Source organism: Clupea harengus, chromosome 4 (assembly GCF_900700415.2).
Source record: "Clupea harengus chromosome 4, Ch_v2.0.2, whole genome shotgun sequence".
NCBI lineage: Eukaryota > Metazoa > Chordata > Actinopteri > Clupeiformes > Clupeidae > Clupea > Clupea harengus.
In genome coordinates this window covers 1,120,819-1,138,950 of record NC_045155.1, presented here as the reverse complement: position 1 = coordinate 1,138,950, position 18,132 = coordinate 1,120,819, and the positions used below count along the sequence as shown (strand labels likewise).

The 18,132-nt window shown below is 39.1% G+C and overlaps 2 protein-coding genes and 1 non-coding gene across 12 annotated transcripts in view; 2 read left to right on the top strand and 1 right to left on the bottom strand.

Annotated features, from left to right (window-relative positions):
- Positions 1-15,133, top strand: part of LOC116220255 (zinc finger protein 664-like) — a 90,263-nt gene extending 75,130 nt beyond the window's left edge. For 5 of the 10 annotated variants that reach the window (XR_006152351.1, XR_006152356.1, XR_006152353.1 and 2 more), the window contains one exon: positions 12,251-12,369. The gene's annotated coding sequence lies outside the window, so the exon portion shown is untranslated. Of the gene's footprint in view, positions 1-541; positions 624-11,710; positions 11,788-12,250; positions 12,389-15,110 lie in introns of those variants that run through there. The other 5 variants (XR_006152352.1, XM_042707556.1, XM_042707557.1 and 2 more) reach the window with 3 other exon arrangements.
- Positions 9,347-9,422, bottom strand: LOC116220397. Its single transcript, XR_004163637.1, has one exon. It is a non-coding gene; the product is annotated as a small nucleolar RNA SNORD59 (small nucleolar RNA).
- On the top strand, positions 12,450-16,404 carry LOC105900422 (zinc finger protein 883-like). The gene is made up of 3 exons (XM_031565459.2): positions 12,450-12,582; positions 12,819-14,026; positions 15,821-16,404. The coding sequence occupies exons 1-3, from the start codon at positions 12,450-12,452 to the stop codon at positions 16,331-16,333; spliced, it is 1,854 nt and encodes a 617-aa protein (XP_031421319.2). The 3' UTR covers positions 16,334-16,404.
- Positions 16,405-18,132: the final 1,728 nt, after the last annotated feature.

Sequence of the window (18,132 nt, the reverse complement as noted above, 5' to 3'; positions counted from 1 at the left end):
AAAGTATTGTGGAGCCTTCAGGGACCTAAATCTCAACTACTTCACACATTTTATTTAATGTTTGGAGTGTCCTGAACATATTCCACCCCCCTTTCATTGAGACACAATCTTTAGTTTCATCAGCAAAGTGTGATACGTGTCACATGGCAATACCCTGGCATTGGAGATAATCCTTTTTCACCTGTGTGATCTGTGTGTCAAGTGTTTTTTCACAGTGAATGACCAGAATAATGACTGCTAAACATATTTTACCCTTTCTTTACAGTGTTCTGAACAAGTTCAACCAACTTTAATGAAGGCATAATCCTGTTATCAGCATATTGGGGTGTGTTTTACTTTTTCTTAATACAATATTGCCTGTTTAGTCAGTGTTCATTATATTAAAACAAGAAAACCTTACTTTTGTAACATCAGTGAATCGTTTTTAACCCATTTTGATGTTACTATGAAATTAATATCTCTGACAGTTTAAGAAAACACGGGGCTAATAAGGGACTTTTATTTTGAAAAATCGTAACCGGAAGTTGCTCGAGCTCATTTGTCTCACTGAACGCTGCTTTAATAAGTTTGACCTATCTCACTGCTGCCGCGACAGCTCCAACCCATTGAAACGGAGACGTGTTGTAAGTAATAATTTGATCAGTATAAGGCCGTTTTAAAACATGTTTGTTTTCTAAACCGTCTTTTTCATACGTGAGTGATGGTGTAAATAGTTTTAGTTCGCTAACGAGCCGTAGTTTGTACTATATAGGCTTGCCTACTGTTAGCTATGCTATGTTAATACCCCATTAACCTTTTCTCTGTCAAGTTTAATCAACATTATTCACCTTGTATGGAGTCGATGGTAGACTCATAAACCACGCAACACAAAACGTTATAGTCTAAGAAATATTGAATCATCAAGGGGGAAAATGAAAGGTAAGGGGAAAATGTGGATCTCCTGAGCACTGGGACCAGAGCCACAAGTCTATGGTCTGCACGGCAATAGTTAACTTGTTTGTTTACAGCTTAGTAGAATAGAATAGAATAGAAAAGCCTTTATTGTCATTGTATTTATACAACGAAATTTTGAGTGCTTCTCCTGTTGGTGTGACGAGGGACAACATATAACACAACAACAACATATAACATAACAATACTACAACTATCCAAAAAACAGTAGGAACAGCCCCCCAAAAAAAAAAATATATATATATACATTAAGAGTAGAACAAAGTGCGGTGGCATAGACCAAAGTACTTCAATAAATACATCAATTAATACAGCTTTGTTTATGCACATGTGTAAGGTGACCGAGATGGTATGTGACTTGTAGTCAATAAAGTGCTTAGTGTTTAGTGCATGTCGGTATTTAGAGTTCTGATGGCTGTCGGGAAAAAACTGTTCTTAAGACGCGTGGTCCTTGCTCTAAAGCAGGGGTGGCTAACCAGTCCAGCTCAAAGAGCCACAACAAAACCCAACACCATTTCGAAGAGCCACACGAATCTAGGTTCCCACTTTTGGGGGGGGAAAGCCCCTACATAAAACCTATAATTTTCCCTGTGACCCAGCAAAACTAGGGGGGTCTGGGGGCATGCTCCCCCATAAGAATTTTTTGAAAATAACCTTTTAAATAGTGTCCTCTCGTGGGTTTTAGGAAGAGAAATTAACACATTTTGATTTAAAATATGGCACAAAAATAAACATATTGAAGACATCTGCTGAGATAGGTGCTAATTATACTGTAGCATGGTAGGGATTTGCAGCTCAAGTGAGTTGGTTAACGTTGTAGGCTAGAGTTCACTAGCTAGTTATAGCTGGCGAAGCTACTGAGTAGGGTAGCATACCCACAGGATCAATGAACCGGCATGATAAAAGAGAGCCACGACATCTATAATTAACTCGAGATGATTTAACTATTTCGTTTCTTTTACTATTTTAAACTTCATATATATTTTTCGGTGGGGCTAAGGAAACTTTTGGGGGGGCTACTCCAGGGATCACTTCTCAAGATCTGTACATAACTGTGTCTCAATTATGTTGTTAATGTCAGATATTCTCTGTTCAATTTTCGTGCCTGACAGCTGCAGGTCTGACACAGACCGCTATGATCCGTCATTTTCAGGGTTGAGGATAGCAACGACATCACGTACACAAGACTTCACAAACTCTCCCTCACTATATTACTTTTTTGCTCGAGCAATATTCCATGACACCTGATACGATGCCAACGTGACCGTTTCAGAGTAAATCGTGAATTTCCGAAAAAGCTGAGTCTGTTTCTCTGACGGACGTTTAAAGTATTTACCTTGTGCTTGCACAGCTCTGTGCCTTTAGGCACTCCTGGCCTGGGCTATGTTAGCATGGTGTGTGGAGAGACGGCGCTCCAAGTTTGAGGCTTTAAAATGCGACAGTGACGTCTAGCATATTAAGCAGAGGGGTTTTCCATTTCGCTCCGCAAATAATTCCTCCCATTCAGGCAAAAAACGTCCGGTGTACATCTTCATATTTTCGTTTAGCTTTACGCTTTCCTGGATCCATGGCATTCTGTCAGTAGCTACTGCTAGTCTGGCTAGTAACTCTCTGAGACTGGGTGCACACATTAGAATGTTTCATGTTTGGAACATTAACGTTACTTAAAGACATCTCTCAAGATCGCGTGATGACAAAATATACATGAATAAATACCACATTCAAATCGGACAGCTTTTTGTCTGTATTGCCAAATATATGCATATGCATTTTAGATGTTTAATTATTTTACAATATGAAAATTCTGTACACCAAGAGCAAAGTCAGTGAGCACTCGAGCTGGAGCCGAGCCGCACGTCAGCCGGCAAAGAGCCGCATGCGGCTCGCGAGCCGCAGGTTCGCCACCCCTGCTCTAAAGGATCTGTACCGTCTGCCTGAGGGCAGGAGCCCTAGCCATAGCCACGAGGCCGGAGGCCGAGTGGCGCAGGCAACAACACCCGTGGGAATATCCCTTACCTACCCCACTCGCACGAGTACTATATTGCTTTTATAAAACAATTTTATAGTCAACCAATTAACATTTAAACACGAAGTTATTGATTAAAAAATGTTTATTTCGCCATTGTTTCTCCGCAACAAAAAAATAGTTCCATTGTCAACGTCTTTTGGAATTATAAGAACTTTGAATTAACGGTTATCGCTTAATTGTATCAACGTGCTATAGAATGTTTCATCGCGGAGTGATTTATTATTAGCTGTGAAAAGTCCGAGTTGGGATGTCCTGGGATATTCCAACTCATGGAACGTCTCTCGTCCAATCAGAAACAGCTAAATAATTCAATAGAACCCAATTGTTTTATAATGCACGTTAATGGCATCATAGTAATAATTCTAAATTACTAAAAACGGACGTGAATGACCTGTAGCTGGCAGTATAATTACATAGTAACCACCACTCTCCTCCTGTATAGGCCAGGCAAAGTAGTGTTTTTCGACAGACAAATTGTAAAAGAATTTTTTGCAGCTTAGATCTTTTCTCTGAGGTGTCCAGAACAACATACTAAAAGTCCTAAGAAATCCTAGTTGAGGAAATATGTTAAATTCTCATCAATCCGAGATGTGTGCCAATAAGGCCAGGCAACATTACACCCTAATGGGGCTATTTTTTTCCTTTACTCCTATCAAAATGAAACTTTACACAATGCAACTACCCATGAAAAGTAAAAAAATTTTGTATTACAAGTTTCTTTGAAAATTTATTTTAATATGCAAATGAGCTATACACTAATCGAATATGCCCAAAATACACCCAAATAGGCTTAATTTTTTCCTTTACTCCTACCACAATAAAACTTTACATAGTAAAAGTATACATGAAAAGTAACTTTTTTTGTATTACAAGTTTCTTTTTAAATGAATTTGAATATGCACATGAGCTCCACACTTATTGAATACGTCCTAATTTGCATAGGCAGAAACACCATTCATATGTATAACAAATACATCGGCCCAATCTTCATCCAATCATCCTACTGCCAATGGGTGATGGCAATGCTGCTTTTAGACTGGCCTCTAACCTGAAAACTGCCTGGCTTGGTAGTACCTGCCAGGGATATAACCCCCCGCCGGTATAGTCTTCAGGGTCACGGAGGCACACAAGCCTCCCCACCACGACAAGGTAGCAACAACAGGGGAGGGCTTTTTGTGGTGTTTTTTATTTTGTGGTCTTTTTAAAGTTTTTTTTTTTTAAATCCAGCCTGGATCCTCGACCCCTTCTCTGTGGCTCTTGGTTCTGACACACCCTATATCAGTTCCTGCTTTGTTCTTAGCTTAATTCTTCCCCTCTGGTTCATATTCATCTGATAAATCAGGCAACTGAGTTTGTGCAGCTAGTACCACGACATTCTCCGCAAATGGCAGTGCAAGGGAGTCCATGTTTTTTGCATGTGCGTCTCTTTGTGCTGCAGTCTTTCTTGCAACTACAGCAGACTACATCTAGTATTTCTGGTGGTGCAGCAGGCTGATCGGTCATTATTGGCATAAATCTCCCATCCAAAACATGCCACCCCCAGTCTTTTGGGTCCATACGTTCACTTCCCCCTTTCCACTCCATCATTTGGTAAATGACCCGAAGACTATGGAACTTCGCAGCTGTTGACGTTGGAGGGAGAGTTTGAGGTTCCACTGGAGATGAGTTCTGAGTTACTTTATCACAGAATCGCCTGTATCTCAGCATATCCAGTGATTCATCTTTTTCGCCCCCATACAGTGATACTAGAGCTTTTTCACCTGCTGCAATGATGATGCCTTTTCCCACATTTTCCTGTGACTGGCTGAACACCTTAGCTTGTTCGAGAAAGCTAGTGTCATTCTTTACTTTTTTCAGTGCCATTCCTTTTCCTATGCCAAATAGACGAGACGTAGAATCACAGCCTAAAATGGCATGGATAAAGAGGAGAAAAAGAGGAGACACACCTTGGGACCAAGTAACTCCTTCGTCTGCTTTATGCACCATATCTGTCTTGTTTTTGTTGCTTTCTTTGGTTCTGGTGCCAGAAACAGCTCCTGTGCATTCAGATCAGCATGATGCAACAAGAGTACTAACAAGTCTGTGTCATCACCTACTAAGACTGTCTTTTGTTCTGGCAGAGGCAATGGCAGTTTGGACAATGAGCACATCTGCATCGTGCTTTGCATGGTCTGTGATACACCCAGCCTTCTCAAGTTTAGCACTGAGATAAACCAAGAACCGTTGTTTGTTTTCCTTATTGTTAAGGAACTGGTCCTTTTTGGATTGGTTGATCATGTCACCAGAGAAGTGTACAATCACACCGGAAGTAGCACCTGTCCGACGCAGTTGAGTGGCGTCTTTTATTGTTGGTTCTTCTTTGTAGCCATCAAAGACTATGATAGTAGTCTTACCATATTTCTGTGTGACATATCTGACGTACATTTCACACACACTGTCATAAGTGGACCCTTGTGGCCATGGTAAACGATGTAGTAATGCACCCCCATCAAGGACATGCTGCACATCACTGCTGGGTTGTCTTTGCTGCTGCTCAATAGATTTCCAGAGGACATCGGCAAGAATTGCCTTGTTTGCCTGTAGGGGAAGGTAGGATGATTCAAACAAAGCAGGCGGGTGACTGCAGAGTTCATACTTGAACACTGATGGCAAATCCAGGCTGGATTTAAAAAAAAAAAAAAAACTTTAAAAAGAAAAACTAAAAAAACTAAACTAAAATAAAAAACACCAAAAAAAGCCCTCCCCTGTTGTTGCTACCTTGTCGTGGTGGGGAGGCTTGTGTGCCTCCGTGACCCTGAAGACTATACCGGCGGGGGGTTATACCCCTGGCAGGTACTACCAAGCCAGGCAGTTTTCAGGTTAGAGGCCAGTCTAAAAGCAGCATTGCCATCACCCATTGGCAGTAGGATGATTGGATGAAGATTGGGCCGATGTATTTGTTATACATATGAATGGTGTTTCTGCCTATGCAAATTAGGACGTATTCAATAAGTGTGGAGCTCATGTGCATATTCAAATTCATTTGAAAAGAAACTTGTAATACAAAAAAAGTTACTTTTCATGTATAATTTTACTATGTAAAGCTTTATTGTGGTAGGAGTAAAGGAAAAAATTAAGCCTATTTGGGTGTATTTTGGGCATATTCGATTAGTGTATAGCTCATTTGCATATTAAAATTAATTTTCAAAGAAACTTGTAATACAAAAAATGTTACTTTTCATGTATACTTTTACTATGTAAAGCTTTATTGTGGTAGGAGTAAAGGAAAAAATTAAGCCTATTTGGGTGTATTTTGGGCATATTCGATTAGTGTATAGCTCATTTGCATAGTAAAATTAATTTTCAAAGAAACTTGTAATACAAACATTTTTTACTTTTCATGGGTAGCTTTATTGTGTAAAGTTTCATTTTGATAGGAGTAAAGGAAAAAAATTGCCCCATTGGGGTGTAATGTTGCCTGGCCTTATTGGCACACATCTCGGATCGATGAGAATTTAACATATTTCCTCAACTAGGATTTCTTAGGACTTTTGGTATGTTGTTCTGGACACCTCAGAGAAATAATCTAAGCTTCAAAAAATTATTTTACAATTTATTCTACTTTTGGCTCCAAAAGGGGTTAGTTTGCCTGGACTAGTACGGTGGGCATCTGTGTTCTCCTGGATGTTAGAGAAACAGGGTGCTCAAAATGGACTGTTTTCAGAAAGAGAAATTGGATGGTGGTTATGGGTGATTATTATGATTGACCCGTCTCGTCAACAAAAAAATCCGAAAATCAGTTAGGATAGTAGTGGTTCATGCGCTGTACAGCTGAACAAGGCTAATTAACTCTGCATTCTTGTATAGCAGCAAATTCAACCTCATTTGGTACATTTAAATTTGTAATCACCTGACACAGTGGAAGTAAGGTTGTTAGAAAGATGGTTAGAAAGGCCAGAGACTGTAGCGGATTGCCTGTGCGCATATGCGGAGATCTTTTTTTGGCAGCCACACGTGATTAGGTCAGTTCGCGGCAAATCACCAGAGGAGTCTGCACGGCAATAGTTTGCTTGTTTGTTTACAGCTTAATAGTGGATGTTAGCCCTGTTTCCTATTCCTTTCCGACATGTTTGTGCGTCCCTGACGAACTGTAAGTCTGTTTTCTTATCATATGAATGTACGCAAGAATTCTGTACTCTAATGACGTTGTTTGGTTAGCAGCTACTATGTTAATGTTTGTTAATATGTGGAGATGATAGTTATGTGTCTGGCTACTCCAAAAACAGTTGTGGCGAACTGTTACTGATGTTAGTGGGTATGTTAGACCTGTTTCATCTATGCAGAGGTGTAAAAAGTACTGAAATGTTGTACTCAAGTAAAAGTACAATTACTTTGATGAAATTTTACTTAAGTACAAGTAAAATTACCCATCTAAAAATCTACTCAAGTAAAAGTAAAAAGTAGTTAATTTAAAATGTACTTTAAGTAAAAGTTACTTAGTTACTTTCAACAACTTGATGGGGGCTGCTCCTATATAGTGCAAAAAAGGACAAGGAGTCATAAATCCAATACAAAAACTAGTTATTTTTAATTAAAGGAGAATCTTTAGGAATATAGGTGCAATGACATTAAACATGTTAAACATTAAACATGTCAACACAACATTTAAGAACTTTTGGGAGGACATGAACCACATGACAGCTAAAATAAAAAGTTAAAATGCCGCTGCCGCTGCCGCTGCCCCACTGTAAACTTTGGTTACTTTACTTATGTCCACCTTTAGAACATTAGTCTACAAACTTCTTGTTGAGTTTGAGCAGCAGCTGATTTTCAAAGTGAGTAGAGTTCATCCGGGCTCGCTTTGCATTGAACAGCAATCCAGCACAGCTGAAGAGTCGCTCGCAGGCGGCCGAGGCAGGTAGGCCAGTATTGAGTTTCCGGGACAGTTTTTTGATATTCTGAAAGGCGTTCAGCAGATCCATATTGACTGAGACACAGGCTAGGTACCCTTCTAACTCCCCTGTACCTTCTGACCTTTTGGACTTCATTGAGGAAAATAAATCATCTTCATCTGATGAATGTTGTCCGACTTGCTCCAGCCTCCAACATCTGGTCAAGGTGTTGTCTGACATAGACTAGACCTGTAGAATGACAAACAACATTTCTGACAATTAAGTATTGAGCTGCTATCAAGAGTGCATCATAACACAGAAATAGCTATAAATAGCTACTTGAGATGACAGACCTACAGTATACCGAATTATAGCATTATTTTCTATTTCTACATGCATCACAATTCATAATCCTCAATTCTTGCTAACCGAGACCCCTGAGCATGAACATGAAAGACCTGCACGTTGCAAAGCCACCACTTATCTGACTAAACATCGTGATAAATTCCAGATAACGACATATACATTGACTTGTCCAACTGTCTGACAACGATGGTGTGCACATTCACGTTGCTCTGTTTCAAGGCATGGGAGCCAGCCAAATGATTAGCCTAATATCAGTTTATGAGGTGTATTTCATTGCTGATGACTGATCTGCAGTCTTTAACACAATATGAGAGACTGAACATAGTAATGCTATGACCTGAAACGAATGGAAGACAGGAATGGAATTATTATTAGTCTATTGGATGACGGCTGTCGACGTTAGCATACTCAGGGCGGTTTTGCTAGCCAAAATGAGGCTACTAGTGCCATGAAACGCATATTTTGCGTTCGGTGCTTCAGCTTGTTGGTTGACCGCAGCTTGTTGGCAGTCCGCACTATCATCTTCCTCCATCTCTATCTCTCGTGACTCGGCACCGGTGCCTTGCATCGACTCCATCATCCACTCTATGCAGCATCCACCACTGCAGCGAGAATTGTCGTGAAGTACAATACTTCAGTCAAAATCTACTTAAGTAAAAGTAAAATTACCGATTTCAAAAACGACTTAAAAATTACAAAGTACACAAAAAAACTACTCAATTACAGTAACGTGAGTAAATGTAATTCGTTACTTTACACCTCTGCATATATATCACCTTCCTGGTATTATTATTTGTAGCGTGAGTAATGATTCTATTCCGACCTCGAGGATGCACGTTAATGGCATCATAGTAATAATTCTAAGCTACTAAAACGGATGTGAAAGACCTGTAGCTGGCAGTATATTTACATAGTAACCACCACTCTCCTCCTGTATGGTGGGCGTCTGTGTTCTCCTGGATGTTTGAAACAGCCTCTCCCTGGATCTTGAACTTCTCTGCAGCGGCCAACTGGGCTTACTTTGACAGATCCTCAATCTTTTGGAGATGAGAGAAGAGCAGCAAAATGCTTAAGTGACACCCTTTTGGGAGTTGGGATCATTACCAAAATCACATTTAATCTCCGGATTCCCTCTCAGCACAGATCCATTTGTCTTCATCAGACTCAGAAGAATGAAAGTCGTGCTGTTCAATCATCACAAAGGGCAAGACATCTACTCATGCTTTGTTTAATTCTAACAATATTGCGAGTGAGGGCAGCTGAAATACCAGAATGGAATAATGTAATGCAACATCCATATTTTAGGATGGACTTTTCAACCGTGTCGTAACTGTGATTACTTGTCTTACCTTAGCCTCACCAAATACAATGTAGGTAGCTGAAGCAGGACTTTTGTACACGTCTAGTTTGGTGATGACGATGTTCTTGGATTTGCAGATTGTTACCCTGGTAACACCAGTCACGTGGCGGAGACCCAGCTTGGACATAGCCTAAACTATAACGGAGGGTAGAGATCAAGGGGAAATGCAACAATCTCTAAAACATTCACAAAGTCCTGTGCTACACGTAACCACAAACTTGGGACTGCATTTTGCTTCGACTTATCTAGTCCATGCTTTCTTGGTACTAAAAACTACAGTCTTGTTTCAACAGTGCCCTGTTCTCCAATCGAAACCTTGAAGTTTCAAAATAAGATTACAATGACGGTCACCATGAAAATTCTACAAATTGTCCGCAATCACAAAAGACACATTGCAGAGACTTTAGATAAGCTTGGCAAGAGAAAGACCCAAATGATGAAGTTTAATAGCATGACTAGCCCACTGCAACACACAGACCAAGTGCATTCTGCTTTGTTTAGCTTTGCTGACTGGCTCCTCATCAATTTCAGTAGCAGTTGCAAGCTATGAGAGGAAGAAAAGTGCCATGTAAGTTTTCTTCAAATACCTATTAGTAGATGATATGTTTTCATATTATTTAATTTAATTTTCATTCACACAAAACGTCACAAAACAATCTGAAGTGTTCAACAGCAACATTTACCAAAAACGGCACTTTAGCGCTGATCACCAGCACGAGTAAAAACATGAAATTGAAACGTGAAATTAAGTTCTGATGCTCTTACCTGAGCCTGCTGTGTCTGTGCAGAATCCTGTTTCTCCAGGTCAGGCACAGACTCATCGCTGTCTGATTCAGTACCAGACCCTGTTGAGCACCCAGAGAACCCGGTTCTAGTAGGCAAACAGCAGCCAACCTGTAGCACCCTCAAGCATTCCACTGAGTAGAACATGAACATAGCCTACAATTCACATGACCATCAGAATAAACATGGAATTCTGCAATATTGGGGACGAAGGCTGATGTGCAATGCAAGTAGTGTAAGTAGATCGTGGATGGAATAGGCGTCACTATAGGTTTCAGATTAACTAATGATAAGAACAATGTAATTAAAAAAAATTAAATAATAATAATCACCCATAACCACCATCCAATTTCTCTTTCTGAAAACAGTCCATTTTGAGCACCCTGTTTCTCTAACCTTTGGGCAAACACTGAAAATAGTTTAAAAAAGCTTTTGTAATCAAGTGCACTTACAAATACTTTAGGAGTAGAGTATAGAAAGCATACATACCTATGGACATAAACCTCTTCTTTGTGAAGACATCAAGTTGTAGAACCCTGCAATACAAAAATATTTGACGTGTCTACATGTCTCATTAATTATTAACTCCACACTTGGTGAAAAAATTGTTTCATGCCATAAAGTGTGACTGTTTTAGTCTCTCACCTGTGGGGTTCCTCCACTGTTCCTACCCCCCCCCCCCCCCCCCCCTCTGAAATGATGCTGAAATGATAGTCCTCCTTATTCTCTGTCTGGTCCTCTTTCCACCAACACGATTCCTTCTCTGTCTTCATCTCCTACTACTGTTTTTGTGCCTGTAACTATGAAATACAATAGCTATCCTTACCATTGATAACATGATTCATGACAATGTGTGTGTAAATTATAAAATCATGAATTGTACAAAGCACTTTGGGATTGATTGTTGCTGAACAATTACAAGAAAAAAGTATGGACTAATGTGACAAAGCTGTGGCAGGTGCTTTGATCAGTGTACCTGGTAAAGTGACCCGTAGGTGCATGTCAATAAAATCACTGAATCAGAGAAAGATGTAGAAACTTAAAGGTACAGGTACACTTTTGGTCAAATTCAAGTTGCTCTTCACGCTCCTCTAGCTGTCTGTTCAAGGTGTGTCCTCAGAAGAACTCTGGTGTTCTTATAATCTTGGCCCTGCAAATGGGAAACAATCAGTGCCAGTGTGATTTGATTGGCTGTAGAGCTAAAATATCACCAACCTCTTGCCAATCACAGACTACGACTTTTAATGCTTAACATTAGCAAAAATAAATATGTGTACTAATTTGTATTGCAAAAGGGTAAACCTTGGTAACCTTCTCTCTTTCTCTTTTTACTTGCAACCTCTTCCCCAGGTGTCTATCCTATTGTATGAACATAAAGATAAAAGGTGCAGTACAAGACCAAGTCAGCAAGCATCTCTGAGAGAATTGTGAGTAAATAAACGATTTCTCTGTCAGTCACAATAGATGTACAGGCAAGGTTTAGTTGGAGGCCTGCCAAAGAGAACGTAAGAGTAAGGTACATAATCTCCATCACCGTTCAGTTCACACATCCACCCCACCCCCCTGCTACACTCCTTTGTGTAGTCTCAGCAGGTTGAGTTATGGCCATGCCCACCCGAGGGCCATCAGACGTGTAAACGGTGCTCAGAGACATGGAATTCCTGCCCATAATCCTTTGTCATGCTATTTTGCATTTCAAAAGCTCCTACAGCTAATTGGCTAGGTTTGAATCCAGGAAGCTAATAGGTCAGACAGAAGAAGCATTATATTAACACCACAAAGTCAGATTAATGAACTCACATTTTTAAGGCTGGCACATGGATGCTCTGGAAGTATACTGTATGTATAATTCACCAGCAGTACAACTATACTCTTGTTCTTCCTTTGCAGATTTTCACTATATCGTTGCAATGAAGGATAGTTTGACCGGGTTTCTTTTTCCAAAACAGAACTAAGGTCAGAAATGTCTGGATTTACTGAACCATCACAACCGCTCATGTCAGTGAAGAAGGAGATAAAAGAAGAAGAATTTGATGATTTCCTACAAGAATATTTGTCTGCAAATCAGACAGTGGAAGAAAACCCTGGAATGGAATGTGAAATCAAGACTGAAATGTACACGTCACCAACCATGAAAGAAGAAAAGAATTCACCAATGGAAATTACAGATGAAGAAGAATTTGATTTAAGTGAATATTGTCACTATGTCTCTTCTCCTACAAGTAAGTTGCTGGTTTATCGTAATGTATATTTTACAATTTTAGAGAATGTATCTCTGTTAACATTTACATGTAGTCTCTAGGTAGACACTTTTATCCTAAGTCACTCCCAAGTGATGTACATTGCTAGCAAATTAACAAAAAAAATATCAAAAATATGCATGTGTGTTGTAGAAATGACATCCCGGATAGAGAAGAAGAGTGAATTTTATTACTGAACTTTTTTTATAATGTTATAGGAGACATTCAAAGGATCCAGTCTAACAAGAGAAGGAAAACTGAGGAAAAAAGAAACAAAGACAGAAAGACAGATCGCTCACACCTAACCGTACATATGATGAAGCATACTGGAGAAAAGCCACTTCAGTGTTCTCAGTGTGGAAAGACCATTTATTACATATATAGCCTCAAGGAACCCCAGAAGATCCATACTGGAGAAAGGCCTTATCATTGTTCTCAGTGTGGGAAAACGTTTAGATTTATGGGTAATCTTAAAACACACCAGAGGATCCATACTGGAGAAAAGCCACATCAGTGTTCTCAGTGTGGAAAAACCTTTATCCATATGTCTTACCTCAAGAAACACCAGAAGATCCATACTGGAGAAAAGCCACATCAGTGTTCTCAGTGTGGAAAGGACTTTAGCTATATGTCTTATCTCAAGAGACACCAGAGGATCCACACTGGGGAAAAGTCACATCAGTGTTCTCAGTGTGGAAAAACCTTTATCAAAATGTCTGACCTCAAGAGACACCAGAGGATCCATACCGGGGAAAAGCCTTATCATTGTTCTCAGTGTGGAAAGGCGTTTTGTCTCATGTCTGTCCTCAAGAGACACCAGAGGATCCATACTGGAGAAAAGCCACATCAGTGTTCTCAGTGTGGAAAAACCTTTAGCCAAATGTTTGTCCTCAAGAGACACCAGAAGATCCATACTGGAGAAAAGCCTTATCATTGTTCTAAGTGTGGAAAAACCTTTAGCTTATTGACTCATCTTAATGCTCACCAGAAGATCCATACTGGAGAAAAGCCTTATCAGTGTTCTCAGTGTGGAAAGGCCTTTAACCAAATGTCGCATCTCAAGAGACACCAGACGATCCATACTGGGGCAAAGCCACATCAGTGTTCTCAGTGTGGAAAGGCCTTTATCCATATGTCTTACCTCAAGAAACACCAGAAGAGCCATACCGGGGAAAGGCCTTATCATTGTTCTCAGTGTGGGAAAACGTTTAGACTTATGGGTAATCTTAAAACACACCAGAAAATCCATACTGGGGCAAAGCCACATCAGTGTTCTCAGTGTGGAAAGGGCTTTAGCCATATGTCTAATCTCAAGATACATCAGAGGAACCATACCGGAGAAAGGCCTTATCATTGTTCTCAGTGTGGAAAGGGCTTTAACCATATGTGTCATCTCAAGAGACACAAGAAGATTCATTCAAAAGATGTGCTGCCCTGCTAATAATTGATGGAGTATCACTTACTGAAATATTTTTGATTAGAAGATTTAAAAAAAACATGTGATTTTTTCATATTTGAAACATGTTTTAGGGTAGAGATTGAAACATGAATACATTTTTTTTTTTTTAAGTGAGTGTTTTTTTTTCTCCAGGTATGTGTATGTGTGTGTGTGTGTGTGTGTGTGTGTGTGTGTGTGTGTGTGTGTGTGTGAAATATATAATTGACAAGCAGCAGGTAGCGCCTAGACAAGAAAAAGTAGTGTTTGTGCAAGCTTTCTAGATACATGGCCTAAACAGCGCCTGAAATGAAGATTATCTACAGCTCAAAGATGTGTTAAGTGTCAGAGATGGGGGAAGCAAGAAAGAGCAGGGGGAGGGGGGGCATAGCATTGTCATTGAAAAGTGTAGACACAGACAAACATGGCTACCTTGAAAAAACAGACTCTGCACTCACCGTAGTAACGGGGTAATGGTGTGTTAAAGGTACAGGTTTGTATTCAACCTTTTGTGATAACCTTGTGGCTTTTCCTCATAGGGATTGTAGTTCTTTAGCTTGCTGCCATGTTATGTGTGGGTTGTAGCTGGCAGGAAAAGAACTACTAAAGCTAGTTACCACGTGAATTTCTGTATCTTTCCTGGGTCTTCGTTATTAAAAATATATTTTTGTTTTGAGAGAATTGTCATGTTTCCTTCTTCTACTTTGGCCTCCTAAAAACAACAATTTCATAAGTTTCATTGTCAGTAATTTGTTGCAAAAAAATGATAATAGGCTGATGATAATTATGATATTAATGATAATAGGCTTATTTCTAATTAACTAGTCTCGACTGTCATTAACTGTGCTATAATGACAGTCGGACAGCCTGTCTTACTTCAAGACATACTGTATTCCCATGTGAAATTCAATGACTACACTGACAGCAAAATAAGGCTGGCACTGGGATGCTCTGGAAGTATACTTTATATGTAATTCACCCGCAGTACAACTATACTGTTGTTCTTTTTTTTGCAGATTTTCACTATATCGTTGCATTGAAGGATAGTTTGACCGAGTTACTGTTTCCAAAACAGAACTAAAGTCAGAAATGTCTGGATTTACTGAACCATCACAACAGCTCATGTCAGTGAAGAAGGAGATAATAGAAGAAGAAGAATTTGATGATTTCCTACAAGAGTATGTCTGAAATTTAGTGGAAGACAAGCCTGGAATGGAATGTGCAATCAAGACCGAAATGTACACATCACCAACCATGACCTTGAAAGAAGAAAAGTATTCACCAATGGAAATTAAAGATGAAGAAGAATTTGATTTAAGTGAATATGGTCACTATGTCTCTTCTCTTACAAGTAAGTTGCTTGTTCATCGTAATGTGTTATGTATAGTATACTTTAATTTTAAAGAATGGCTAACTTGTGCTTCACACTGTGAGACCTATTCAGAGAACAGAAATACTGTGGGAATATCTTACTTATGGGATACTATTTGCAGTCTGTTACATTGTGAAAGTGTCTGCCATAATGTTTTTTTCAAACTCTGTAAATCATGTGTGTGTATCTCTGTTTACATTTACATTTAGTCTCTAGGTAGACACTTTTATCCTAAGTCACTTCCAAGTGAGACATTTCTAGCAAATAACCAATATATACAAAACTAAAAAATCTGTTATGTATTGTAGAAATTACATCCCAGATAGAGGAGAAGAGTGAAGATATTGCTGAACTTTAAAAAAAATAATCTTACAGGAGACATTCAAAGGATCCAATCTAACAAGACAGGTAAGACTGAGGAAAAGCCAGTTCAGTGTTCTCAGTGTGGACAGACCTTTAATCACATATCTAGCCTCAAGAAACACCAGAGGATCCACACTGGGGAAAGGCCTTATCAATGTTCTCAGTGTGGACAGACCTTTAATCACATATCTAGCCTCAAGAAACACCAGAGGATCCACACTGGGGAAAGGCCTTATCAATGTTCTCAGTGTGGAAAAACCTTTAGCCATATGGGTAATCTTAAAACACACCAGAGGATCCATACTGGGGAAAAGCCACATCAGTGTGCTCAGTGTGGAAAAACCTTTATTCGAATGTCTCATCTCAAGGAACACCAGAATATCCATACGGGGGCAAAACAACATCAGTGTTTTCAGTGTGGAAACCCTTTAGCCGAATGTGTCATCTCAAGAGAAACCAGAGGATCCATTAAAATGATGGCTGCCCTACTAATTAATGGTGGAGATGAGTTTAAAAAAAAAACATGTGATTTACATGATGAAGTATTATTTCTTCATATTTGAAACAGGTTTTAGGGTACAGATTGAAACACGAATTGAATAAAAATAAAAAAGTGAGTTTTTTTCAAGTATGTGTATGTGGGGCGGGGGGGTTGTGTTTGTGGGGGTGTTAAATATATAATCAACAAGCAGCAGTTAGCGCTTAGACAAGAAGTAGTGGTTGGTGGCTTGTAGCAAATAAGAATGTTTGTAGTTACAAAATAGATTATTTACTCAATAAAAATCACAGTTTAGTAGTTTAAAAAAAAATTATAACAATAATACCAACTACATTTACATTACATTTAGCAGACGCTTTTATGCAAAGCGACTCACAAGGATGTATACACATTTTTACATTTACACTGATGGCACACTGCACATCAGGAGCAATTAGGGGTTCAGTGTCTTGCTCAAGGACGCTTCGACAGGGAATTCAACTAACAACCTTCTGATTTCTAAACGACTTATCTACCTCCTGTACCACTGTCGCTCCACTATAATACAAATTATAATAATAATTAAAAAATAATAATGAATGAATTGCACGTCATGTCCCAATTTACCTGACTTCAACCTTAACTTCAAGTAGCCTAATGTTTTTAACTTACTGAATATTATATACTTATATTCCTCATCAATTTCGAGCACAAACTTATATATTAGCCTATTAGTAACATGTTAAGGCTATTTATTATACAGCTCCCCAGAATGTTCCAAAAAGTTCAGTTGATTTGAATGGGCCACCCCAACATTCACATCTCTTCATATCATTCCGCAAGTAGTCCGGTCATTTAACGTAACGGAAAGTCACTGTAACTTGAAGTTAGTAAGTAATGGGTTGCTACGCAACACTTGGAACTTTAAAGGTCTATACTGTCTCCAGCGTTTGGACAGCTATCTATATGATATGATTATTTGAGGAAAGAAGCGGTTTAACATTTCTCTGGTATGTCCATCATCAAGAATATGAAATGTATACATTTATAGGAGGTTCTACAGCATTGCTGGAATACTAGAGTTGTCAAGTTGAAGGTTCAGGCACATATAGGTTCAGAGATATGTATGCAAAAGAAACGGTCTAAATGAAATGTTTACTCTGTGTTTGGCCCCTAGTCTTTTTTCAGCTTTTCCTGAACAATGAGCTAATAAATTAGCTTTTGCTTGAGTTGGCTGACTCTTCATGCTTTGCAGGGGTCTTTTTGTGCCTTTTCATGAGCTCCATGTCTTTTCATTTCATAACCATATATCATTGTTTTGGAGGATATTGAAATCTGAGATCACCTGAGATCATTTTCTTTCAAAAAACAGATTTTTTATCTTGACTTATCTTTGCTACAGTTGTCACTCTTCTGCAGAAAAATCTGAAGTAGCCCACATCATTTGGCACTGTAGCATATTTTCCTGATTATTAACCGTGCCGTATATAAACCGCATTACAGTATTTTATGTAATTTTATTACGTCATTGTGTCATGTAAAACTACATGGTTTAAATGGCAGAGTTCCATTGGCATTAAATGCTAGCTAATTATCTAGCTGGGTCCCTGTGCAGCTTTAAATTAGTATTCACACATATTAACATGAGTTCATATTAACACACGCTAGCAGCTGCCAACTGAAGATGGTTCCCTAAGCTAGAGATAGCTGGGATAACTAAACAGCTGTGATAGGTAAAACCCCTCTGGGTGCCTGTGCAGCTTCATATCACCACAAGTTCATATTCACTTCATATTAACATGAGTTCATATCACATTCACACGCAAGCAACTTCCAACGCCATATAGAGAGATCTCTACATGACTCTAGAAGACTCTACAAGAC

Coding starts and splice junctions, on each gene's coding strand:
- LOC105900422 (XM_031565459.2), top strand. CDS start 12,450: ATGGAATGTGAAATCAAGACTGAAATGTACACGTCACCAACCATGAAA. Junction 12,583..12,818: donor CTATGTCTCTTCTCCTACAA/GTAAGTTGCTGG, acceptor ATAATGTTATAG/GAGACATTCAAAGGATCCAG. Junction 14,027..15,820: donor AGAAGATTCATTCAAAAGAT/GTGCTGCCCTGC, acceptor AAGACAGGTAAG/ACTGAGGAAAAGCCAGTTCA.